The 26,502-nt window shown below is 45.7% G+C and overlaps 1 protein-coding gene across 1 annotated transcript in view; it reads right to left on the bottom strand.

The window, feature by feature from the left end:
* Window positions 1–9,112: 9,112 nt before the first annotated feature.
* The window catches only part of CALCOCO2 (calcium binding and coiled-coil domain 2), a 32,674-nt gene continuing 15,284 nt past the window's right edge, over window positions 9,113–26,502 (bottom strand). Inside the window, exons 3-13 of the mRNA XM_066364465.1 lie at window positions 25,674–25,776; window positions 24,892–25,025; window positions 23,967–24,092; window positions 21,239–21,327; window positions 20,779–20,848; window positions 20,075–20,197; window positions 19,718–19,804; window positions 15,936–16,031; window positions 13,137–13,272; window positions 10,298–10,326; window positions 9,113–9,775 (exon numbers count right to left, since the gene is read on the bottom strand). Coding sequence (XP_066220562.1) covers window positions 9,605–9,775; window positions 10,298–10,326; window positions 13,137–13,272; window positions 15,936–16,031; window positions 19,718–19,804; window positions 20,075–20,197; window positions 20,779–20,848; window positions 21,239–21,327; window positions 23,967–24,092; window positions 24,892–25,025; window positions 25,674–25,776 — 1,164 coding nt within the window. The 3' untranslated portion in view covers window positions 9,113–9,604. The remainder of the gene's footprint in view (window positions 9,776–10,297; window positions 10,327–13,136; window positions 13,273–15,935; window positions 16,032–19,717; window positions 19,805–20,074; window positions 20,198–20,778; window positions 20,849–21,238; window positions 21,328–23,966; window positions 24,093–24,891; window positions 25,026–25,673; window positions 25,777–26,502) is intronic.

Raw genomic sequence — 26,502 nt, 5'->3', positions numbered from 1 at the left:
TCACCCCAACACAGCCTATGCGTCTCTCGGGGAATTGGACTAAGAGATTCCCATTGTTTCAAAATGTGTATGTGTGGTAGCAGAGTAGCTTAAACACCCAGAGCTCCAGGAATAAACCATTTTACATCATGTGGTCCAGGAGGCAGAGTCAGCCTAGAGTGAAAGAGAAGCAATGACTCAGGCTGAGAAGCAGGATGAGAGATGCCGAGGGAAAAGGTCACCTGCAGCTCCAGCCTCCTGTGCTGGGAGTCTGGAAGCCTGGGACCTGGAAACAGTCCTATATCCTTATCAGCGTCACCCTCCCCCACCCTCACTCCTGTCCCCTGTGAGCACAAAAGGGTTTGTTAGATGTGACTCAAAACTTGATTGTAGTGTCTTTCAGGACAAAATTAGTTTCTTTTTTTGCCTGACCAGACGGTGGCGCAGTGGATAGAGCATCGGACTGGGATGCAGAGGACCCAGATTTGAGACCCCGAGGTCCCAGCTTGAGTGCGGGCTCATCTGGTTTGAGCAAAAGCTCACCAGCTTGGACCCAAGGTTGCTGGCTCCAGCAAGGGGTTACTTGGTCTGCTGAAGGCCCGCGGTCAAGGCACATATGAGAAAGCAATCAATGAACAACTAAGGTGTCACAACAAAAAACTGATGATTGATGCTTCCCATCTCTCTCTGTTCCTGTCTGTCCCTCTCTCTGACTCTCTCTCTGTCCCTGTAAAAAAAAAAGAAAAAAGAAAAAAAATTAGTTTCTTTTTATGCAAGTGCTATACATTTTTTATTTTAATAGTACGTTTATTTATTTATATATTTATTTTAAAATGGTGGACCATTTCTTTTCTTTTCTTTTTTAAATTCATTTTAGAGAGGAGAGAGTGAGAGAGAAAAGGGGGAGGAGCAGGAAGCATCAACTCCCATATGTGCCTTGACAAGTGCAGGGTTTTGAACCGGCAACCTCAGTATTCCAGGCTGACGCTTTATCCACTGCGCCACCACAGGCCAGGCTTAAGAGTATGTTTATTAAAGCTGGGGACAGTGAAACAAGGAAGGATTTAGGGCAGAAAAAGTAACAGCTCAAGAGCCTAGGCAGGCTGCTTTGGTTCGCTGGGAAGTCAGAGAAAAGGGGGCCTTGGAGACAGGGTCAGGGGCAGAGGCGGATTTAATGGCAGGAGCACCAGGCTCGCGCCCTGGGCCCCAACTTCTGAAGGGCCCCGCAAAACCCCAACTTTATACTTTTTTTCTAATGACACCAAGTTTGGTTTCATATGTGCAATTTTAACATAAATAGTACATACTGTTTTGGCCCTGGCCGGTTGGCTCAGCGGTAGAGCGTCGGCCTGGTGTGCAGGAGTCCCGGGTTTGATTCCCGGCCAGGGCACACAGGAGAAGCGCCCATCTGCTTCTCCACCCCTCCCTCTCTCCTTCCTCTCTGTCTCTCTCTTCCCCTCCCGCAGCCCAGCCGAGGCTCCACTGGAGCAAGTATGGCCCGGGCGCTGGGGATGGCTCTGTGGCCTCTGCCTCAGGCACTAGAATGGCTCTGGATGCAACAGAGCGACGCCCCAGAGGGGCAAAGCATTGCCCCCTGGTGGGCAAGCCGGGTGGATCTCAGTGGGGCGCATGCGGGAGTCTGTCTGATGGCCACCCCGTTTCCAGCTTCGGAAAAATTAAAAAAAAAAAAATAGTACATACTGTTTTTTTAGCCTGACCAGTGGTGGCGCAGTGGATAAAACGTCAACCTGGAAATGCTGAGGATGCCAGTTCAAAACCCTGGGCTTGCCTGCTCAAGGCACATATGGGAGTTGATATTTGCAGCTCCTCCCCTCTTCTCTCTCTCCTATCTCTAAAATGAATAAATAAAATCTTTATAAAAAATAGTTCATAATATTTATTTATTTAAAAATATATTAACATATATTTTTATTTTCCCTGTCTCTCTCTTCTTTTTTAAGGGGCCTAATATTTTCTTCTGCGCCCGGGGCCTCAAGTGACCTTAATCCGTCTCTGGTAAGGAGGTTAGTCCAGGATAAGCTGGGAGCTGCTGCTGCCCATTGCTACCCTGGTTGCGAGTCTTTTGGGGACCCTTAGAGTTTAGGGGATGTGCCCCTGTGGGGGGGGGGGGGGAAGAGAGGGAAGGGGAAGAGGAGAGGAAGGGAAAAGGTTAGGTATGTTCCTGGGAAGGAGAGCGCACCTATGTCAGTACTTTTGCTTAGAAGTCCTTTGCATTCTGGGCCAGCTTCTCTGCCTTCACTTCTTCCTCCCCCTTTATATAAACCCTTAAAATACCCTCCCCACTTTTTTTTTTTTTTTTTACAGAGACAGAGAGAGAGAGTCAGAGAGAGGGATAGATGAGGACAGACAGACAGGAACGGAGAGAGATGAGAAGCATCAATCATTAGTTTTTTGTTGCGACACCTTAGTTCAGGGGTAGTCAACCGTTTTATACCTACTGCCCACTTTTGTATCCCTGTTAGTAGTAAAATTTTCTAACTGCCCACCGGTTCCACAGTAATGGTGATTTATAAAGTAGGGAAGTAACTTTACTTTATAAAATTTATAAAGCAGAGTTACAGCAAGTTAAAGCATATAATAATAATTACTTACCAAGTACTTTATGTCGGATTTTCACTAAGTTTGGCAGAATAAATCTTTATAAAACAACTTACTAAAGTTAAATCTATCTTATTATTTATACTCTGGTTGCTCCACTACCACCCACCATGAAAGCTGGAACGCCCATTAGTGGGCAGTGGGGACCAGGTTGACTACCACTGCCTTAGTTGTTCATTGATTGCTTTCTCATATGTACCTTGACCGTGGGGCTACAGCAAACTGAGTAACCCCTTGGTCGAGCCAGCTACCTTGGGTCCAAGCTGGTGAGCTTTGCTCAAACCAGATGAACCTGTGCTCAAGCTGGTAACCTCAGGGTCTTGAACCTGGGTCCTCTGCATCCCAGTCCGATGCTCTATCCACTGCACCACTGCCTGGTCAGGCCCCTCCTCACTTTTTTTTTTTTTTTGTATTTTTCTGAAGTTGGAAATGGGGAGGCAGTCAGACAGACTCCCGCATGCGCCCGACCAGGATCCACCCGGCACGCCCACCAGGGGGCGATGCTCTGCCCATCTGGGGCGTTGCTCTGTTGCAACCAGAGCCATTCTAGTGCCTGAGGCAGAGGCCACAGAGCCATCCTCAGTGCCCGGGGCCAACTTTGCTCCAATGGAGCCTTGGCTGTGGGAGGGGAAGAGAGAGACAGAGAGGAAGGAGAGGGGAAGGGGTGGAGAAGCAGATGGGCGCTTCTCCTGTGTGCCCTGGCCGGGAATCGAACCCTGGACTCCTGCATGCCAGGCCGACGCTCTACCACTGAGCCAACCGGCCAGGGCTCCCCTCCCCACTTTTGACTGCCATTTCTGCCCCTCAACCTCTTGCAAAGCACACTATTATAAGATGTCATTGCCTGACCAGTGGCAGCACAGTGGAGAGAATGTATACCAGGGACATTGAGGACCCTGGTTCGAAACCCCGAGGTTGCCCGCTAGAGTGTGGGCTTGCTGGCTTGAGCATGGGATTATCAACATGATCCTGAGGTCACTGGCTTGAGCCCAAATGTCATTGGCCTGAAGCCTAGGCTCCCTGGCTTGAGCAGGGGGTCAATGGCTTGGCTTAAGCCCCACTCACCTCCATCATGGCATATATAAGAAGCAATCAATGAATAACTGAAGTGAAGCAACTACGAGATGCTTCTCATCTCTCTCCTCCTTCCCCCCTTCCTTCCTGTCTCTTCTCTTTCTCTCTCTAAAAAAAGACATCATTAACTTGGGCTTTGATTACAACTTAATTAACCGTTAGGTCCCATGGCTCTGTGTCCTCAGTTTGCAAGACTTCCCTCATCTTTGTGTCCTTAAATTGCTTTTGTGGGTGGCTATCTCCCCATCGGATTAGATCCCTGAAAACAGAAGCTCTCTCCCCCAGCAATTTGGGAGTTTCCTGAGGGCAGAGAGAACGTCTTCATTCATCTTGTAGATCTCTCAAAAGAAAAACTTGTCTTCTATTTTTGTAATCCTGACCTTCTACTCCTTCTGCACACTATGGGTACTCAATAAATGTTGATTGACTGAGTAAACAATAGACTTAATTCCCCAGAGTGTCATATTCTTTCTTTCCACAGCGAGAAAGTAATAACATTAGACAGAGCAGGCTGTATCCTTAATATGATTACCTGGGATTTGTGGGCTGGTGACTTTCCTCCAGCTTTATTGGGTACATTCATCTCCACAGGATAGATATTCCCAGAGACCACTACCACTGCTGGCCACTAATTGCCCTGGCCCTGTTAATCACAATGGAAGCTGCTGTCTCTAGCCCACAATAGGGGGAGAACCCAACACTGTTGTGGCTCTGGGTTCTACTGAGAAAAGTACTCTAACCAAGTTCAAAAGTGTTGAACTTACTCTGTACAGTGTCTATATTTAAGATATTCTATCATGAGTCAATGGAAGACTGTAACAAGTTTTTTTTTTTTTTAAAGATTTTATTCATTTTAGAGAAGGGAGAGAGAGACAGAGACAGAGACAGAAGGAGGGGAGGAGCAGGAAACATCAACTCCCATATATGCCTTGACCAGGCAAGCCCAGGGTTTCAAAATGGCAACTTCAGAGTTCCAGAGGTTGATGTTTTATTCGCTGCGCCACCACAGGTCAGGCTGTAACAAGTTTTTTTTTTTTTTTTCGTTTTTTTTAAGTGAGAGGAGGAGAGACAGTGAGACAGATTTCTGCATGAACTGCAAATAGGATCCACATGGCAACCATCTGGGGCCAGAGCTTGAATCAACCAAGCTATTTTTAGTGCCTGAGGCTGATGCATTCAGACCCACTGAGCTATCCTCAGTGCCCAGTTTCCAGTGGCTCACTGGCTGCCAGAGAGGAAGAGGGAGAGAAGGGGGCAAGGAAGGGGAAGAGAAACAGGCAGTTGCTTCTCTTGTGTGCCCTGACCAGGAATCGAACCTAGGACATCCATATACCAGGTTGATGTTCTATCCACTGAGCCAGCGACCAGGCCCTAAAACCTTTTTAATGTAACAACTTGAGATATAATTCACATAGCATATAATTCTTCCATTTTAAATGTAAATGCAATGGTTTAAATACATTCACAGAGTTGTGCAACCATCTCCAAAATACATTTGTCTCTCAGAGAAAATCCGTACCCATTAGCAGTCACTCTCCATTTCCTCTAACCCTCAGACTTAGGAAAACACTAATCTATTTTGTTTCTATAGACTATTTGCCTATTCTGGGCATTTCATATAAATGGAAAATACAATATGTGTGTGTGGGTTTTTTTGTGACTCACTTCTTTCACTTAGTACATTTTCAAGGCTCATCCATGTTGTGACATATCAGTACTTTACCCCTTTATGTTGCCAATTAACGTGCCATTGTATGGATACACCATTTTAATTTACCCACTTAGCAACTGACGGACATTTAAGTTGTTTCCACTTTTAGCAAGTTATTTGTTTATCCTTATTCATCTATAAAAATATGAAATACATTCTAAACCATAGAGCATAATGTGCATGTAAAGACATTATTTTCATATTTATATGAGATGACTAAGAGAACACTGGGGCCTCTGTGACTTCCCTGAGTGTGTGGTTAACTCGGGAATTAGCTGAGTATCTCTTTAGGTTTGATCTCTGTTAAATAAATTTTGTTTATTTCCTAGGTAATGGACTGTATCATGGCCCCTGCCTATCATCTCATTAATATTTGTTGCTAGGAGACCAGGTCAGAGTACGCTTAGCTCAGTGTAACCCACTGCCACTGTAGAAAATCACTCGCATAGAATAGTATTTAAACCTTAAGGTAGTTTAATTTCATCCAAATTTTCAGCAAGAACAGGATAAAGAACCGAAGCTACAGGTGTTCTTGGGGCCTGGTTTACTGAATGTTTCGCCAGCTCTCCCTTCCCTGATTTTAGGTAAGCTCTCCTTCCACTCAGTCTCACATGTGCCAGGGTGACTCTTCCCACTGCCCATCACGTAAGTGTGGTAAGGTAATACCAAAGTATTTTAATATTAGACTAAGAGAAAATAAATTAGGAAGGAAAACGTGTTGCGATAGAAATTGTCCTCTATAGAAGTACAAAGATGCTAATATCTAATTTAGATATAAATACTACATATTTTGCTTCCATAACTTCCTCATTTTCTTGCAGGCATTTTACAGCTATAAAACGTGTGGTGCCAGAGGCGTAGAGGGGAGAGGCTGGGGTGAGGGGCGCCTTATGTAAGGATTGTTTCCTTTACCACACGTGGCTGCCTGGACCAGTCTCCCCTCCAAAGCCTGGGTAAGAGCAGCTGGGGATAACGACCAGTCGTTCAAGATGCGGTTTTACCTCCAGCAAAAGGGATCATTAACCTATCTATTTTTTTTTAAACCAAGCCTGCGGAGGGGCTTCTGCTGCTGGTGACAATCGCGGTAACTCTCAGGGTGGTGGCAGGGGCTAAGGGTGGGTAATTCACCGGAGAATGGTATTCACTGATTTGGATTCTGTGCACTACTGCTCCTCTCTGTTCCATGCTTAATTAAGAGCTGATAATGCAAAATAAATAAAGCTGCAATGCTTCACCGGAACTATCTGGGGAGCAACAGAAATTTTGTAGGGAGGGAGGGTATAACTACATTATCATCACTCCATTACATTTCTGTTCTAGAGTTAGTCTTTTTATTTCTTTTTTCTTGATTTAGAGAGAGGAAGGGGGCAGAGAGAAAGATAAACACTAACCCATTGTCCCACCCACTTATGCATTCAATGGTTGACCTCTGTACATGCCCTGACTGGGGATTGAACCCTCAAACTTGGCATATTGAGTTGACGGTCTAACCCAGTGGTCCCCAACCCCTGGGCTGCGGACCAGTACCGGTCCGCAGAGAAAGAATAAATAACTTACATTATTTCCATTTTATTTCTATTTAAGTCTGAATGATGTTTTATTTTTTAAAAATGACCAGATTCCCTCTGTTACATCCGTCTAAGACTCACTCTTTACGCTTGTCTCGTAAGTTCGACAATTATATTTAAAAATACCACAGTTTTTACGCTGGTCGCATACTTTTATTTTGTGTATTTATCTGTCCCACCCTAAAGGCCGGTCCATGAAAATATTTTCTGACATTAAACTGGTCCGTGGCCCAAAAAAGGTTGGGGACCACTGGTCTAACCAACTGAGTTTCCTGGTGAGGGCCTAGACTTAGTCTTAATGTCACATCTGATTTTTTTTTTTTTTGTATTTTTCTGAAGCTGGAAACGGGGAAGCAGTCAGACTCCTGCATGCGCCCGACCGGGATCCACCCAGCACGCCCACCAGGGGGCGATGCTCTGCCCATCCGGGGCGTCGCTCTGTCGCGACCAGAGCCATTCTAGCGCCTGGGGCATGTTAGATTCAGGGAGTACTGGGGCTGCCAAAGAGTGTAACTATTGAAAGAACAGGGAGTGCTGCAAAGAGTGTAACTATTGAAGGAACAGTAAGTGCTGATATGGCTCCTGTGAGGCTGGGAACAAAGAAGATCAGAGACCCTTATCAGAAGTTTAGGTTTGAAATTCGCCACTAAGCTAAAACCGGCCCCTGTTGCTATGCTGCATGTGACTTCCCTAGCCAATAGCTAAACTGCCACATCTGCTTCTGTACTATGCTTGCTCACTTAGGATATATAAGGGCCTGGCTGTAAGCTCCAGGCGTGGCTTCTGTTTGCAGCTCCTTGTGGGCACGGTGTCTCGGACATCTTGGGAGTTCGCCCCTGCGCAGGTTAAACTGGCCAATAAAGTAATATCTTAACTCCTGAAAGTCTCCGACGTTTGTTCTCATACCCGGTGGATGCTACAGGGCAGAGGCCAAGGAGCCATCCCCAGTGCCTGGGCCATCTTTGCTCCAATGGAGCCTCGGCTGCGGGAGGGGAAGAGAGAGACAGAGAGGAAGGAGAGGGGGAGGGGTGGAGAAGCAGATGGGCGCCTCTCCTGTGTGCCCTGGCTGGGAATCGAACCCGGGACTTCCGCACGCCAGGCCGATGCTCTACCGCTGAGCCAACCGGCCAGGGCCCACATCTGATTTCTTAAGAGGCAAAAGGCCTGGGTCCAAAAAACATCTTATTGAACCGATGATACAAAAGAAGTGATAATATAGTTTCATTTTCACTTTATCAAGGGAGAAATAAAGGCAAAGAGCTGTGACTGGGACAAATAGTTCGTCTAAGGCATAACTCCAATCACATCAGAGAAAATTCTGGAAGGAATGTAGCCATTGTTGCCTCAACCCTATCCACAACAACATGCTTCACATCATCCAAAACTTTTTGTAGAAGTTTCTATAGTGACCTGCTGGTTGACTGCCTAGGAGTCATTTATATTTGTTCAGTTCCTATAGGGTGAGAAAATGGAACTACACTTTCTCATGGTTCAACTAGTCCAGAAGGAGGGAATTAAACCTAGTTCACAAAAGTGCCAAATTCCACACCATCCCCTTTCAAAAAATGCATGAAAATTTAGAGCAAGAAGTCAGGGTTCTAGATGTCGGGACTAACGCTTCATCACCTCCCTTCCAGCTCAAAGTAATCGCCATGAAACTTCTGTTGATGCGTTAAGACAGGTGAAGAGAGATCATTAGTGGGCTCCATCATTCCCAAAATCCTTTTGATTATACATTTCCCATAAGCTTAAAAATAAAAGACCATAAACTCAAGGTTTACTTTAAACTACCAAAGTCCCTGAAAAAGAGGACTAGTTTATTTTTAGGATTTAAGAGATTAATATTAGTTTTCATTATTCTGACTCATCCATATTGAAGCTCAATGGCTTATAAAGTTGCAAACACATCCAGTTCCTCACAACTCCTACTAACTGTGAGGAAAGGACTTACAGCAATAAAAGTTATATGCATAGTACAGATCAATGAGTAGAAAATACCAATCAGAGGTATCCAGAGAGAAAGAAGGCTTTCTGTGATTGAAATATTTCACGTCATAATTCAGGAATAAGAGGCATCTATTAGGAGCTGAGAAGTCAAGATGAGAAAACTTTGGTATCCAAATTGGATGCCTGAGTTCTCTGCCATGCCATTTTTGGCCAGTCTAATGCAATCAGTTGGATCAAGAGGCCTGAAGAAGAGGAGGAAGAAATTTTCAACTTCTGGTTAATCTCCAGCCCCAAGGGCAGGACTGAGGACTGAATACAACTATATTCAAGGCCTGACCTTGAATAGCTGTGGGACAATTTGGAAAACCAATCCCTCAGTATTTGAGCCAGGCCTGTTGTGAATGGCCAGGTCCCTTCCATCCCAGGGCCCTTGCATTGGAGACCCATGGAAGAACATGCACCATAGATGAGGGGCTGACACAGCTAGCGTCATAAGATTTAAAAGGTGGTAGCTCACACGGATGGAAGTAACAGCCCTTAACACTAACCTTTAGATTATCGACATGATTCTACCTTTAGGAAGCAGGACTGAGTAAATCCCTAATAGTTTCAGTTAGGCAGGATCTTGGGTCATGATTTGTTGTACAAGCTATAGATTCTCCTCTACAAAATCTATGTACAGCGTAGATCCAAGAGGCTGGGGCACCTAGAGACTGTGGCAGAACACATGGTCTTCAAAGATCTGCTTTCCTTTTGCTGGGAAGCTCTTGTCACAAATTGGACAATTCAAATAAAGGCTCTGAGTGGGCTGCTCCTTCGTGGTGTGATCAACTATGTCATCAGCAAAGTCTGATTTGGGGCATTTCTTGATGGAGGGCTGGAAGGAAGAAAAAAGAAGTCAGTAAAAATGTAAGCAGTATGTAGTAGAGATCGTATCTATATTACTTTCCACTATATCCTCAGCATCTAGCATATGGGAGGAGCTGGGTATATGGTAGAAGCTCAAGATATAGAGGATGAACAAACTAACTCCCATTTGGAAAGCTTCCCTCGGGCTTTCTCTAACCCCAGGGTTGAAAGGGCCTCATCTTGCCGAATGAGTCAAGTAGCTTCCAGCCTGGAAGGGGCACTGGACATAGCTTGTCCCGGCTAGCTGCCTCGTTTCCTGATCCTGCTACTAACTCAACTCACAGCGAAGACCTTGAGCAGAATGTTGATGGGTAAACTGTGCTTTCTTTTCCCACCGCAACAGGCTTGTTCAGCTTCAGGCACTGAACAAATCGGCTTCTGGAGTTATCAAAAACGAACCCGTTTCCCAAGGTTCTCCCATGAACTGGAGCAGGAAGGAAAATCTTCTCAAGAATTTGATGTGGTCAATCTCATGATTCAAAATACTTACCAGGCTGGGGGAAGAACTTTCTTGGATGCCTGAGAATAATAATAATAAAAAGATTGCATTCAGTGAAAACATACCATCCCTAGCTCTCCAAATGTGTTCTAGCAGTTGTTTTCTGTAACCTCCATTGTTGCCCCTCCCCCCACTGCTCCTGATACTTCTCTTATAGAAATCATTCACTTCTCAGAGAAGGGATCTAGGTCAATATAAGGGGAAAAATAATGGCCTGACCAGGCGGTGGCGCAGTGGATAGAGTATTGGATTGGGATGTGGAGGACCCAGGTTAGAGACCCTGAGGTCACCAGCTTGAGTGTGGGCTCATCTGGTTTGAGCAAAAAGCTCACCAGCTTGGACCCAAGGTCACTGGCTTGAGCAAGGGGTCACTCGGTCTGTTGTAGCCTCCCAGTCAAGGCACATATGAGAAAGCAATCAATGAACAACTAAGGTGCCACAACAAAGACTGATGCTTCTCATCTCTCTCCCTTCCTGTTTGTCTATCCCCTTCTCTCTCTCTCTTAAAAAAAAAAAAAGGAGGCCATTTTCAATAGCCACATATGTGTTACATAATCAGAAAAAAACCAATAATCCTATTTCCAGTGGGTGGATAATGAGATTTTTTTTTTTTGTATTTTTCTGAAGCTGGAAACGGGGAGAGATAGACAGACTCCCGCATGTGCCCGACCGGGATCCACCCGGCACGCCCACCAGGGGGCGACGCTCTGCCCACCAGGGGGCGATGCTCTGCCCCTCCGGGGCGTCGCTCTGTTGCGACCAGAGCCACTCTAGCGCCTGGGGCAGTGGCCAAGGAGCCATCCCCAGCGCCTGGGCCATCTTTGCTCCAATGGAGCCTCGGCTGCGGGCGGGGAAGAGAGAGACAGAGAGGAAGGAGAGGGGGAGGGGTGGAGAAGCAGATGGGCGCTTCTCCTGTGTGCCTTGGCTGGGAATTGAACCTGGGACCTCTTGCACTGCCTTGGCTGGGAATTGAACCTGGGACCTCTTGCACGCCAGGCCGACGCTCTACCACTGAGCCAACCGGCCAGGGCCGATAATGAGATTTTAACTAACACAGTAACAGTTTAACACAGAAACAGTCTGAGAATAGATTAAAAAATTTTTTTTAAAGATTTTATTTATTGATTTTTAGAGAGAGGAGATAGAAACAGGGAGAAGGGGGCAGAGAAGTGAGAAGCAACTCCTAGTTCCTTCTCATATGTGCCTTAACTGGGCAAGCCCAGCGCCTCAAACTGGTGACCTCAGCGTTCCAGGTTGATGCTTTATCCATTGTGCCACCACAGGTCAGGCCAATATTTTTTTTTTAAGAGAGAGAGACAGGAAGGGCAGGGGAGGAGAGAGATGAGAAGCATCAACTCATAGTTGCTTCACCTTCATTGTTTATTGATTGCTTCTCATATGTGCCTTGACTGGGGGGCTCAGTGACCCTTGCTGAAGCCAAGAACTTTGGGTTCAATCCAGCAACCCTGAGTTTCAAGCCACCAACCTTGAGATCATGTAGATGATCCTGCACTCAAGGCAGCTGCATTCTTTTTTTTTTTTTTTTTTGTATTTTTCTGAAGCTGGAAATGGGGAGAGACAGTCAGACAGACTCCCGCATGCGCCCGACCGGGATCCACCTGGCACGCCCACCAGGGGCGACGCTCTGCCCACCAGGGGGCGATGCTCTGCCCCTCCGGGGCGTTGCTCTGCCGCAACCAAAGCCACTCTAGCGCCTGGGGCAGAGGCCAAGGAGCCATCCCCAGCGCCCGGGCCATCTTTGCTCCAATGGAGCCTTGGCTGCAGGAGGGGAAGAGAGAGACAGAGAGAAAGGAGGGGAGGGGGGTGGAGAAGCAAATGGGTGCTTCTCCTATGTGCCCTGGCCGGGGATCGAACCCGGGTCCCCCGCACACCAGGCCGACGCTCTACTGCTGAGCAAACCAGCCAGGGGCAGCTGCATTCAAACCAGAAACCCTGCACTCTAGCCAGGGACCTCTGGGTTTCGAACCTGGGACCTCAGCATCCCGGGTCAATCTCTATCCACTGCGCTACTTACTGGTTGGGGAGTCTGAGAATAGATTTTAAGACCAAATCAACATAGTTGTTTTTCTTTTAAGATTTTATTTATTGATTTTTAGAGAGAGGAAAAGAGAGACGAGGGTGAGGAGCAGGAAGCATTGAACTCATAACAGCTACTTCTTATACGTGGCTTGACCAGGCAAGCCCAGGGTTTCGAACAGGCGACCCCAGCATTCCATCCAGGTCAACACTTTGTCCACTGCACCATCACAGGTCAGGCTCATATCACGTTTGAAGACAGAAAAGGAAAGTTTCCTTTTGGCAAGGACATCTGACCCTTGGTCATTGAGTGACAAGAGTGGTTGTCACCCCCATTCCCTGTCCTCCAAACCACCCAGGCGTCTCCGTGGAGCACACACTTGCTACCCCTGGTCAGGCCATCGTGTGGCTGCCAAAGCTGCCCGATCCTGAGTGCATCACCCGCCTCTTGTGCTTCCATTTCCAAGCCTTAATTAGCTTCCTCAGCTCTGTATGTGTATATCTTCTACACAGAGACATTTCTCTGATTTATATATTTGGCACATAGCCACGGGACTCAATTTGTGTCTGCTGCCTCTAGGCGAATGATCTGATTTGCGTCTTCCAGATTCAGATTTATTTCTCAATTAACACTTCTCGCCTGGCAATCTTTTTACCACGTCCTCAGTTTCTGCCCAGCAAGTCTTAACAGTGAGACCGGTCTTAATTAGCATCTCAGACACAAAAAAATTGAGTGCGAGAGGAAAGGGATGTAGGCAGGGGTCTTTCAGCTTGAATGGCAAAGTTGTCTTACCAGCATAGGGGTTTCCATAGACAAGTCTTGGGTTTTGTCCTGTGGCTCCTTGATCTGAAGTAGACGCTTGACACGTCAAAGAGTCAAAATCCAAGCCCATGTAACTCATCAATTTGCTGTTCTCTCTCTTCAAAAGCTAAGGATAGAAGATTTATAGTGCCATGTCAACAACAAAGAATGCCCCAGTGAACTGGCAAAAGGGTGCCCATTACAGGTAGTTCTTAGTTAACAATGTAATATGGAGGAGCCCAGGAAATGATAAACTATGATTCTCCAAAAGGGGAAGCAGCAGTCTCCATGCTCTGAAGATCTGAGTTCGTTTTTATTTTTTTATTCAGTGAGAGGGGGGAGCCAGAGAGACAGGCTCCTGCATATGCCCTGACCGTGATCTATCCGGCAAGTCCACTAGGGGGTGATGCTCTGCCCATCTGGGGCGTTGCTCCATTGCTCAGTAATTGAGCTCTTCTTAGCGCCTGAAGCGGAGGCCACGGAACCATCCTCAGCGCCTGGGGCCAACTCACTCCAATCAAGCCATGGCTGCAGGAGGGGAAGAGAGAGAGAGAGAGAGAGAGAGAGAGAGAGAGAGAGAGAGAAAGAGAAAGAGAGAGAGAGAAGCAAAGAAGCAAGAAGTAAGAGGGGGAGGGTGGAGAAGCAGATGGACACTTCTCCTGTGTGCCCTGACCGGGAATCGAATCTGGGACATCCACATGCCAGGCTGACACTCTACCACTGAGCAAACCAGCCAGGCCTGAGTTCTTTTTTTAAATTCATTTTTTTTAGAGAGGAGAGAGAGAGAATGAGAGAAAGGGGGGAGGAGATTTTAAAACCATGCACAATGGATAGAGCATCGGACTGGGAAGTGAAGGACCCAGGTTCAAGACCCCGAGGTCACCAGCTTGAGTGCAGACTCATCTGGTTTGAGCAAAAGCCCACCAGCTTGAGCCCAAGGTCGCTGACTCGAGCAAGGGGTCACTTAGTCTGCTGTAGCCCCCCCAGTCAAGGCACATATGAGAAATCAATCAATGAACAACTAAGGAGCCGCAACAAAAAAATTGATGTTTCTCATCTCTCTCTCTTCTTGTTTATCTGTTCCTATCTGTCTCTCTCTCTGACTCTCTCTGTCTCTGCCACAAAAAAAAAAAAAAAAGAAATAAAAAAAGACCAAATCAAGAGGAAGACCAAAATCAAGGAAGCATCAACTCCCATATGTGCCTTGACCAGACAAGTGCAGGGTTTTGAACCGGCGACCTCAGCATTCTAGGTTGACGCTTATATCTACTGCGCCACCACAGGTCAAGCCACCAGGGCTGAGTTCTTAATATCTGAATTTAAATATATAACAAATTTTGTTTAGAGTAATGTTAAAAAGAATTTAAAATCTCTAAATACATACCAGCTGAAGGAGGTACAAAAGCTGTATGGATAGATGAGGCTGCATTAAGATGGAAACTGTTGTACATTATTGAAAGCAAATGCTTCTTTTTAGTCTCCTTCCTAGGACCATTTTCTTACACAATGTGAATATTCATCTGATATAATTTTCCCTTCTTTATGTTTTATCTTAATGATGGGTAGAGCAACAGAGAGAGTGAGAGGGAGAAAGGGAGGGAGGAAGGGAGGTGAAGAGAGAAAGAACGAGAGAATAAGCTACAAGGGGGACAGACAGCACTGAAAGTTCTTTAAAAAATGAAAATTAGTATACTGCCCCTTAACATCTTAAGAGGGCTTTTCTACAGTTCTTAACAAAACTTCCAAATATCAGATCTTTTTCTTCTTGTGGTAAGTTGTGTGCACACTCTCTCCCTTCCCCTGCCCCCTGGCCCCATCAGACTATCCTAGGAATATAGGGATTTCAAAGTCAAGGTATACTTATTGAAATCAAGAGGCTGAGAACGACAGGGCCAGAAATAGACCCCAATGCCTTCTACAATACTCCAAAATACTGAAACACATTGGCACAAATCGTAAGATCAAAAGTAGAAAGGCTCACTGGGAGACATAGCCCAGAGGGTTACAGACAGGGCAGAGAGGGGGAACTGCTGGAGGCACAGACCTAGCAGTAGCCAGAATGAATGGACACCGACTCGTTGATGCTAGGTTAGAGGCATGAGAATGACTTCAAGTGCAACCACTGCATTTGCTGTCATTACCCTCAATCAGTCAGTCATAACTTGTGTTTAACACACAGCAGAAAATATTGGTTGGATGAATCAACTGATGAATGAATGAATGAATGAATGAATGGATGGATGGATGCACAACATTTATTAGGAGCCTACCATGTGTCCAGCACTGGTAGAGACTACCATTTCTGCTCCTGGTTTGGCAGCAGAGAAAAAAGAAAAAGTTGTGCTGAAGGAAAAGGTTTCCTCAGCTAGCAGAAAAGTGACGTAGGATATACCCTCCAAAGACAATGCTTACAATAGCAACAAAGATAAAACCAAAAATAGTTAGATCTTCCTCGTCTACGGCCATAGCACCCTGAACGCGCCCGATCCTGTCTGATCTCGGCAGCTGAGCAGGGTCGGCCTGCTTAGTACTTGGAAGGGAGATCTTCATCAGAGCTGCTCCTGTCAGGCTGACTAGAGCCGTGCCAAACAAGTTTGTTAGAGACGAGAGAGAGGGTTGTGGTCGATTTGGAAACCAGAGTAAATTTACTTTGTTTAGGAGCGACTTCCTCTCCCACTGTCCCAGAAGGGGCTCTTTTATTTAATTTTTCATTCTATCACCACACCTCTGGGTCACTCTGCTCCTTCCCCTTAAAATCTTGGGGTTTTCTACCCTCATTTACATACTTACATCATTTTCTCTCTCCATTCTCTCTTTCTCTCTCTGCAGAACATTATATGTAATCTTGTTCTCACTCAGTCTTTTTGACAGGTCCAAGTTCTGGTCCTGTCAATAATTTAAAAAAATTAGGATTAGGATCCCAGGGTAATCTGCATCCGAGGTGGGGATAAAATGAGATCCCAGACGCTTTAGCCCTCCCAGGTGCTGGGACTGAGGCCCGGAGGAAGGGAGCTGGGCTGGTGGGCAGTGGGATGAGGGGGACGCTAAGAGAAAAGTGACTTCACAGAATGCCCAAAGGCCTGGGCTGGTGTCCACAGCTGGTTCCTCCTGGTTTAGCTGGAGTATAAGTGACCAAAGAGAGAAAAAGTAAGCTGAGTGAAAACCTCAAGACTGATTTATCAGAGGGAGGGATAATGGAGCCTTGTTTAATCCCACCCAACCATGGAAACGATCTTTGTTGTCTTAAATAATCACCTGGGTCAATGAAGTCTAAAGCACTTAGGGGTTAGGTTGGCATGACTCCCTCCCAGTATGAGGACAGGCATCTAGACTCAGGTTACGCTGACGAAGAAGGAACCCGGGAAGGCATTTATCCATGGCCACCAGGGACCCAGACTGGGATCCTGGGCTTCTCAGTATGAGGCTTCTAATTTTATGAACCCAAAACTCCTAGGCATGTTTCAGAGCCTCCCATCTCCTCCCTACATTCTCTCACCTCACAAATACACTTTAGCTAATCCTACTAATTGTGGTTTTTTTCCTCAAGACCTTTCATTTGAATGCCTGCCCAAAGTGTTGGGCGCTTCTAGCTCACCCTGAGGCAGTGATGCCAGAGGATGACCGGGAGCCAGGCTGACCGCAGGCTCCGGGCTGCCCACCCCCACTGGCTCCTGCTGGCTCTCCTGTCCTGCTCCACTTCTTCAAAAGGCAGAAATAATAAAGGGCTCTCTGAATCTGCACGGATACCTGCTCAATGGTTACAGAAATTTTCCCTGAGCCCCACGGCTGAATTTGGGCCTATACTTCCTGGGATTCCCAGGCTGGTTTCTGGCTACACATTCCATCCCTCCTCTTTTTAGCAGAAAGATAAACTTCTCTCCTTAACAAGGTGTACAGGGAGGTGGGGAGGGAGGTGGAGGAGGATACAGGGGGATAAATGGTGATGGAAGGAGACTCGACTTGGGGTGGTGAACACACAATTCGTTATACAGATGATGTGTTGTGGAATTGGGCACCTGAAACCTGTGTAACTTTGTTAACCAGTGTCACCCCAATAAATCCAGTAACAAGGAAGGAAAAGAAAATCATTAAAGAATATGAGCTGAACTGGTTGAAGATTAAAAAAACAAACAAGGGTCCACAGGGTGTACAATCCTCTGGGCTTGTCTAAGGACCACAAACCTTCACACGCCTTGCTTCCTGGGCCCCTTATCTCTGTCACCTACCAGTGCAGCAGCCCCGAGCTGCCTGATCTGTTTGTGGAGTCGCTGACACTCTGTACTTCTCTAAGAAACAGGCGTCCCTGCCTCTACCTTTGCCTTTAGGCGGTCCACCTCTTGTACTAACTGCTTCACTACCTGTTTTCTTGTTTCTAGGCTCCTGAAGTATTAAGATGTGTACACAGTCCTCATAGTTAGGGGCCTTTTAGCTGCATGAGGAGTAAAGAACTGCTATCAGTTGAGGAACCCCTGGGTCTTGCAAAATACTCCATGAAACCAAGGAAACCCATACTTGCCACAAGAAGGTTCAAACCTTTGAATGGTTCCAGATTATTTAGAACAGTTCATTTCTTTGCTACGTTAGAGGTCACAAATTCAAATATGTCTATTGGGAGGGGCCAGGCAAGTAATGTAATAGAATGAAGGCACTGAATGCTATGAAACTGACGTTGGCAGCTGAATGAAGAACACAGGACCCATCTAAAGGGGCAATGCTTACAGATCCTCTAATTATTCAATAGAAGCTGGAATACAATTTTTTTTTGTGTGTGTGACAGAGACAGAGAGAGGGACAGATAGGGAGAGACAGACAGGAAGGGAGAGAGATGCAAAGCATCAATTCTTCATTGCACCACCTTAGTTGTTCATTGATTGTTTTCTCATATGTGCCTTGACCGGGGGGCTACAGCAGACCGAGTGACCCCTTGCTCAAGCCAGTGTGACCCTGGGCTCAAGCAGGTGAGCCTTGCTAAAACCAGATGAGCCCTTGCTCAAGCCGGCAACCTCGGGGTTTCAAACCTGGGTCCTCCGTGTCCCAGTCCAATGCTCTATCTACTGCGCCACCACCTGGTCAGAATATGGGCTGAACTGGTTGAAGATTACAATTTTTATTGGGAAATATTCCTATTTTTAAGTATTGGTATTAATTCAATTTTTAAAAAAGCACCTTCTGGGCCAAATAAAATATTTCTGTGGTCTAAACTTAACCTGTGAGCTGGTGGTTTTCAAACTTTGTTCTACTCTTTATTCTATCAGGATAAAATATACAGTGTCATACACAGTAGGTATTCAATAATTGATTGAACAATGAATGAATGAATGAATGATGCAGATATGAGTTATGGTCCCAATAGTTAGACAGCCCCCAGACAGCAGTATTTCTTTTTTTTTTTTTGTATTTTTCTGAAGCTGGAAACCGGGGAGAGACAGTCAGACAGACTCCCGCATGCGCCCGACTGGGATCCACCCGGCACGCCCACCAGGGGCGATGCTCTGCCCACCAGGGGGCGATGCTCTGCCCCTCCGGGGCGTCGCTCTGCAGTGACCAGAGCCACTCCAGCGCCTGGGGCAGAGGCCAAGGAGCCATCCCCAGCGCCCGGGCCATCTCTGCTCCAATGGAGCCTTGGCTGCGGGAGGGGAAGAGAGAGACAGAGAGGAAGGAGGGGGGCGGGGTGGAGAAGCAAATGGGCACTTCTCCTATGTGCCCTGGCCGGGAATCGAACCCGGGTCCCCTGCACGCCAGGCCGACGCTCTACCGCTGAGCCAACCGGCCAGGGCCCAGACAGCAGTATTTCTAATGCTATTACATCAATTCAGAAAATGGGGCTTCTAGGCACCTGTCATCTCCATGAGGCCTCTTTTCCAACAATATATTATAGAAAATTATTAGTAGTCAATTAGGCTACCATTAACATTTTACTATCGCTCAGAATAATTTATAGTGATGATGATAATTGCTAATATTATATTAATTGTAACAAAATTTGAGTGCTGTAATCTTGTCCAATAATAGAGCTCAACTTCATAATCATTTGTCTGCCTGCACAATAACTCCTTAAGAAGAGGATTCCTAATATACGAAACACACGGACACAGACTAGAGTGTGGCGACAGACAGAGGGAAAGGGGGATGAGGGTGGGTGGACATGGGCAAAGGCAGGGAAAATGGGACAGATAGGGACTTTCCTAGGGTTATGGGTGCATGAAGCAGTGTACAGATGATGTTTTATTGAAACTTGTAGCTTCCAAAAGCTTTAATAAATAGTAAAAATAAAAATATAAAAACAAAAACTGATAGAATTTAAAAAAGGGTGGCATTCCTACCCTAAGGCTCTATATATTGTAACCTGTCATGAAGTTTAACTGCTAGTATTCTTTAAGAGCTCATCACACATTAGAAATATCCACCTTTCCTAAACATTTGTACCTAGCAAATTCTCTATCCTTCTGGGAAGAATGCAAAACATCCAGAGTGCGTGCTATTCCCATCTGTCTTCCTTATCCTGTGCGTCACCTGTGCACAGACCCACCCCTTCCCTTCCCTCCCACAGAGCCATCCGAAGACAGACATGCCATTAACTCCTGCTCCTCCTTCGCCGCAGCAACTTCCTTCAGCCTCAGCTCCATCACTGTCTGCTCGAGCTTGTTCTGCTGCTCCCTCTGTACAAAAACAGATTTCGGTACCAGTGTTATACACGCATGCCCGCACACGGGGGTCTAGGGGCCTGCCCAGCTAATGAGCAAGCAGGGTGCAGAGAGAGAAGCAAGTCTTCTCCTATCAGTTTCTGAGAATAGCCATGAGACACCTCACTGCAGATGGCTTCCTTGGAGACCTCTCCTAGAGCCAACGATACCCAGGTATATAATAGAGAAACAACAATGCATACATTTTCTCCAAAATGCTGAATAAATGTTTTCTTTCATTTCTACCTGTTCAGTTAAACTGAGAAAGAGCTGGTTATTTTCCTTTTTCAGATGCTCCAGCTGCTCTGTCTTATCTTGATCTCCCTGAACAAGCTTTTCCATTTCTTTCTCTTGAGTTGACAGCTGGGCCTAAAGCAAAAATAGCAAATACAACCAAGATGTAAAAGTAAAACCAACCAGGAACATCGCTTTTTAATGTGCCCTAACATAAAGAAATGTGTGTTCTGTAACAACTTCCAACTGCCAAGGACTTCTTTACTTTTGAGCTCTACCTTGTACCCTGAGAATCTAAGACTCAGCCGAGTGAAATTTGACAAACCTTTCTTTAAGGAACAGCTTCCTAAAAAGAGAGGAGTTCTATCTGCTTCACATCCCAGGCTTCTGAGTAAATACCTTGCTTGAAAAGATTTTGTAGCTAAAAAGAAAAATGTTTGACAAATATTGGTATAGACAATAGTCATCCATCTTAGGAGTGCAGGATAAATATAAACTAAACAAAATTTTTCAGTTCCTGTAGACCGGGTCTCTTTAAAAAAGGGTGTGTGTGTATGGGGTCAAGAACAGGACACATCCTCTGGAACCTGAGCCTGACGCTTTGAAAGGTACACCATTAAGCACTCACTGCAATGAACTGCATCTCTGGGGCCACCGGAGAGGAGTGACGGCAAGATGAAGAAAATACACTTGGGCAAAGGTTTGCCATCACCTACCTGAAGCTGATTCACTCTGACTCCCAGCTTCTCGTTCTCTGAGGACAGCTTGTGGTTTTGCTCTTTCAGTCTGCAGGGGTGGAGAGGTCTCTGTCAACTACATGCTGATGCCAGCTGGCTCCGCCAGGCCTTAAATGATTTAAGGCTGCCTCAGTCCTAAGCCTACAGATTTATTTTGAAATCCACTAGTCTCTTCTTCAATCCTGGGTTGGCTTTCTGACCTCAAAGTGCAAGAATTCCATACTGAACGTTAACACTTGAATTCAGATCATTTCTCCTTACCATTCTGACACTAATTCTCCAACCTAGACTCAAAAAACTCATGACTCAAAGCAGAGAATCATGCCTATCAATGTCATAATAGAAACTCTGTAGTCTAATAAATTCTACAAATGTAATCTGACCCCACCTACGGGTGCCTATAACACAGAAGCTCCTCCAACCCAAAGGTCACACTCACTGAAGCAGCTCTGTCTCCCAGCTGTCCTTCTGCGCTTTCACTTCCTGTTCCAGCTTCTGGTTGATGCTCTTTAAGGTTTCTAGCTCCTCCTATAGATTGAAATGGCAGAGACAGACCATTTCTTTTTTTTTAATTTTATTTATTCATTTTAGAAAGGAGAGAGATAGAGAGAGGAGGGGGGAGGAGCAGGAAGCATCAACTCCCATATGTGCCTTGACCAGGCAAACCCAGAGTTTCGAACCGGCGACCTCAGCATTTCCAGGTCGACACTTTATCCACTGCGCCACCACAGGTCAGGCAGAGACAGACCATTTCTAAGACAGTTTTAGTATCTCAGGCAGCTGACAAATATATATTTATTGAGCACGTATTACATGTGAGAGACAGAGAATAAGGAAGGGGAGGGGTGGAGAAGCAGATGGTCATTTCTCCTGTGTGCCGGGACTGGGAATCAAACCTGGGACAACCATATGCCAGGCTCTACTGTGGACCAAACCAGCTAGGGGCTTGATAGACTTTTTTTTTAAATCTGTTTCCTACTTTGGTTTCTATTTATTATTTATTTATGATAGAGACAGACAGAGAGAGGGACAGATAGGGACAGACAGACAGGAACAGAGAGAGATGAGAAGTATCAATTGTTCGTTGTGGCACCTTAGTTGTTCATTGATTACTTTCTCATATGTGCCTTGACCAGGGGCTCCAGCCAAGTCAGTGATGCCTTGCTCAAGCCAGTGACCTTGGGCTCAAGCTGGAGAGCCTTGCTCAAACCAGATAAACCCGCGCTCAAGCCTCAGACTTTGGGGTTTTGAACCTGGGTCCTCAGCGTCCCAGTCCAAAGCTCTATCCACTGCGCCACCACCTGGTCAGGCTTGATAGCCTTTTAAAAAATCATTTTTGTTTTAAAAAATTGTAATAAAATAAACAACATAAAATTTACTATCTTAACCATTCTGGATGTACAGTTCACTGGCATGAAGTACAGTCACATTGTTGTGCGGCTGTGTCTACGTCCACCCACAACTCTTCATCTTGTAGGACTGAAGCTCTGGACCCATTACACACTAACTCCCGATTTCCCCTCCTCCCAGCTCCTGGCAGCCGCCACTCTACTTCCTGCTCCATGAAGCTGACTACTCTAGGTACCTCATGTAAGTGGAGCCATATGGCATCTGTCTCTCTGTGTCTGACCCACTTTACCCAGCATAATGTCCTCAAGTGCATCCACGTTGCACTGTAGCACGTGTCAGAATGTCCTCCCCTTTTAAGGCTAAATAATATTCAATTGTATACTTGCCATGCCTACCCATCTGTCTATCACTGGATATCTGGGCTGTCTCCACCCTTTGGCCACTGCAAAAAATGCTGTTATGAACATGGGTACTAGAATCTCTTTGAAAAAAACAGGTATTATCAATCCTCTTTTTACAAGGAGGGAAATGAAGCTCATCAGAGATTTAAAGAAATTTCTTCTGGCTCATCAAACAATAACTGAGAGAAGCAGCCTATGTGACTCCAAGACACGATCCCAAAGCTTGTCAGCTTGAGACCAAAGGTTGCTGGCGTGAGAAGCCAAAGGTCACAGGCTTGAACAAGGAGACAGTGGAACAGTCTGGTCAAGGCATGTATCTAAAGTGAAAGCAACTATGGATTGATACTCCTCATCTTCTCTCTCCCTTCTTATCTGCTCTCTCTCAATAATAATAATAATAATAATAATAATAATAATAAAGTGAAGCAATGTGCTTATTATAGTGCCTGTCACATAGTAGGTGCTAAATAAATACTGATGCTGTTATATATAATAACTGGTAGCAAGTATGTAGGAGACCTAACCCAAGAACCCAGACCCTCTGACTCCTTGGCTAGAATTCGGCATGTAGGCTGAAAGGCTACTGGATGAATGCTGGTTCGTGACAGCCGAGTTTTGTGAGTTATACCTGTACCACCTTTGTTTGTTATCTCACTGCTTGGGACAGGCCAGGTTGTAGCCTGGACCTGCCATCTACACTTCTAACATCAGCCCGGGGCTGAGGTCATCCCAGGCACTTGTGTGACAACAACCTGTTAAGTTCAGAGCACTGTCTGGGAGTCAATAAAAGTGAGTCTTAGTCCAGCATAATCGCTAAACTTCCCCTCTCCTCTGGGCCTCGATTTCCTCGCCTGTAGTTTAGGGGCTTTAGAGGTGGTGATTGTTGAGGTCTGTATGTTTTAAAAACTTTCTGAGCTCTGATCTCAGTCTTTAGAGAAAGTTCTCCAATTCAGTTTCTAGCATTACCAACGCTCATTCACCACCTGCTTATTTGAAGAGAAGTTGTAAAGAGTTTGGATAACACACAATCTTACTTTATTACTGTCTCCTCTCTTGATGTCCAGTTCTAGCTAATCAAAGCAAATTATTTCATATTATAAACAGGCAGTAGGAAGAAGAATTCAGACTGCCTGGATCTAAATCCTGGCTCCATCGCTGATTAGCTGTTTAAGAGATTACTTAACCCCCTAAGCCTCAGGTAACTCATCTGTAAAACTGGGGTAATAACAGTACACATTCCAAAGGTTTGCCATGAAGTTTAAATAAACTAATCCACATAAACTTTTAACATTGTGCCTATCCAGAGAGATTAGTAAAGGGAGTGAGATTTCAAGCAAAACAACATGGTGCTAAGAGGCACCATCCCATTCCGAGCTCCACGCTCCAAATTCACTTTAACCAGCAGCGATACTGTACCTGCTTCTTCTGGAGCGCAGCCTGCATGTCTGCATTCTGCTTCTGCAGGCTGACACAGCTGTCCCTCAGCTCCTGGTTTTCTTTGCAAAGCTCATGGTTTTGCTGCTCAATCTCTTCCACCTCACTCTACGAAAGAGCATTCCGTAAACTCTTATTTGACCCTTTAAAGCTCAATATTCAAATCCCACTTGCAGAAAATCCCCATAGCCTGGGATAGCGAGGGTCTGGCAGAGGCCCACTCACTGTAGTGACATCCAGATAGGAGCACCCCTTAGTGCGTAAGAAAGACAGTAATGGAGGTATGTCTATATAAACTGCGGCACTGGCCTGCCGTTACCAAGAGGAAAGATAAACAAAAGTCAGGCCATAAAAAGTAAAAAAGGGGAGTGACAGAAGAATGTAGTCTTCTTGCAAGCACTTAGTATTCTTTGTCTCTCTTCTGGACTTAGCTCCTGAGGCCAGGGACAGTGGTTTAATTTATTCTTCATTGCATCCCTAGTGCCTATCATTGTGCAGGATGGAGAGTAGGTACCTTGCTATGTAACTGAGTAAGTAAATGAATGGCAGGCTCTGTGTCAGAACTGAGAGATACAAAGAACAATATTTGGTGCATCTCTCCTTAACGGAGCTTATCAATTTACTGTGGAGATAACACGTGGAGATGACAAAATTTAAGTAACTGAAAAAGTTAAGAAAATGACTGAATGTCAACTGAGTTAAAGTAGTTTTAGAGAAAGGAGAAATCACTTGTTATGATTCTTGTTAATGTTCTTGTCATTCTGGAGCAAGTTTGAGTGAGTATTATGTAAATTCTTCTCAGTATCTGTTAGGCATTCAATTCAGGCTTTTTGACTCAAATTTCACCCTATCCTGGAATTGTTACTCTTAACTGGCAAGAAGAGATGGAGGTGAGATGTTTACAGACCTGAGTGGTAACAACCAAGATGTCCTCCTCGCTTTCTGGACGGAACTGGAAAGGGATGCTTGCTCCCCGGACCACACCATCCTGATCCACATAGCAGAACTGGTAATACTCATCATCTTTGGGCAGGTAATAAGCTGAAAACACAATATGATTTGTAATCCAAAATTAAGTCTATATACCCTGGCCAGTTAGCTCGGTTCGTTAGAGCATCATCCTGATGAGCAACGGTTTTGAGTTCAATCCCTGGTCAGGGCACATACAGAATCAGATCAATGTTCTTGTCTTCCTCTCTCCCTTCTTCTTTCTCTAAAATTGATTTTAAAAAAAAGGTCTATTCAGAAAACTAAAAATCTGACCTGACCTGACCAGGCAGTGGCACAGTGGATAAAGTGTCGGACTGGGACGTGGAGGATCCAGGTTTGAAACCTCGAGGTTGCCAGCTTGAGTGCAGGCTCATCTAGTTTGAGCAAAGCTCACCAGCCTGAGCCCAAGGTCGCTGGATCGAGCAAGGGGTTACTTAGTCTGCTGTAGCCCCACGGTCAAGGCACACATAAGAAAGCAATCAATGAACAACGAAGGTGCTGCAACAAAGAATTGATGCTTCTCATCTCTCTCCCTTTCTGTCTGTCCCTCTCTCTGTTTCTGTCTCTGTCACAAAAGAAAAAAAAAAAAGAAAACTAAAAATCTGGAAGTCTTTTATCTGCTCCAGAAAGCCCAAGCTCAAGGAAATAATTTAGTCTTGGCTGCTGTCTCCAACACCTTTCATCCAATATTTTTCTCACCTTTGAATTGGACTTCCTGCTGCTTGGTTGATTTGCTGTTTGGGTCAGCGGGCAAAGTAACCCACATGAAGGTGTAATACTCACGGGTTGTCTTCCATCCCACCTGTAATGACAAGGGGCTCTGGTTCAGCTTCTGAAAGTGCTCAGAGGAAAGTCCTTATTTGTGCTGTTTTCTCAAAATGTGCTTACTTTTTTTTTTTTTGTATTTTTCTGAAGCTAGAAACGGGGAGAAACAGTCAGACAGACTCCCGCATGCGCCTGACCAGGATCCACCCGGCACGCCCACCAGGGGCGAGGCTCTGCCCACCAGGAGGTGATGCTCTGCCCCTCCGAGGTGTCGCTCTGCCACGACCAGAGCCACTCTAGCGCCTGAGGCAGAGGCCAAGGAGCCATCCCCAGCGCCCGGGCCATCTTTGCTCCAATGGAGCCTTGACTGCGGGAGGGGAAGAGAGAGACAGAGAGGAAGGGGGGGGGTGTGGAGAAGCAAATGGGCGCTTCTCCTATGTGCCCTGGCTGGGAATCGAACCCGGGTCCCCCCGCACACCAGGCCGACGCTCTACCGCTGAGCCAACCGGCCAGGGCCTAAATGTGCTTACTTTTTATTTATGTTGAAAAGACAATAGAATGAGTTCATTATGACAAGATCCACTCACCATGGAGCAAATCTTGTTTTTCTGACTTATGACAACATTATATGGTAAAATGTCTGATACAACTAAAGATCGGCACACACAGAGTTTTGTTGCCTTGAAAGGAAACAAAAACTCTAGCCACTCAACATCCATGACAGGAGTTCCAAAAATTCTATCTCCAAGTCAGACTCAGAACT

This window comes from Saccopteryx leptura, chromosome 2 (assembly GCF_036850995.1).
Source record: "Saccopteryx leptura isolate mSacLep1 chromosome 2, mSacLep1_pri_phased_curated, whole genome shotgun sequence".
Lineage (NCBI taxonomy): Eukaryota > Metazoa > Chordata > Mammalia > Chiroptera > Emballonuridae > Saccopteryx > Saccopteryx leptura.
Note: the sequence above shows the minus strand (reverse complement) of the source record. Positions and strands in the feature narration are given on the sequence as shown.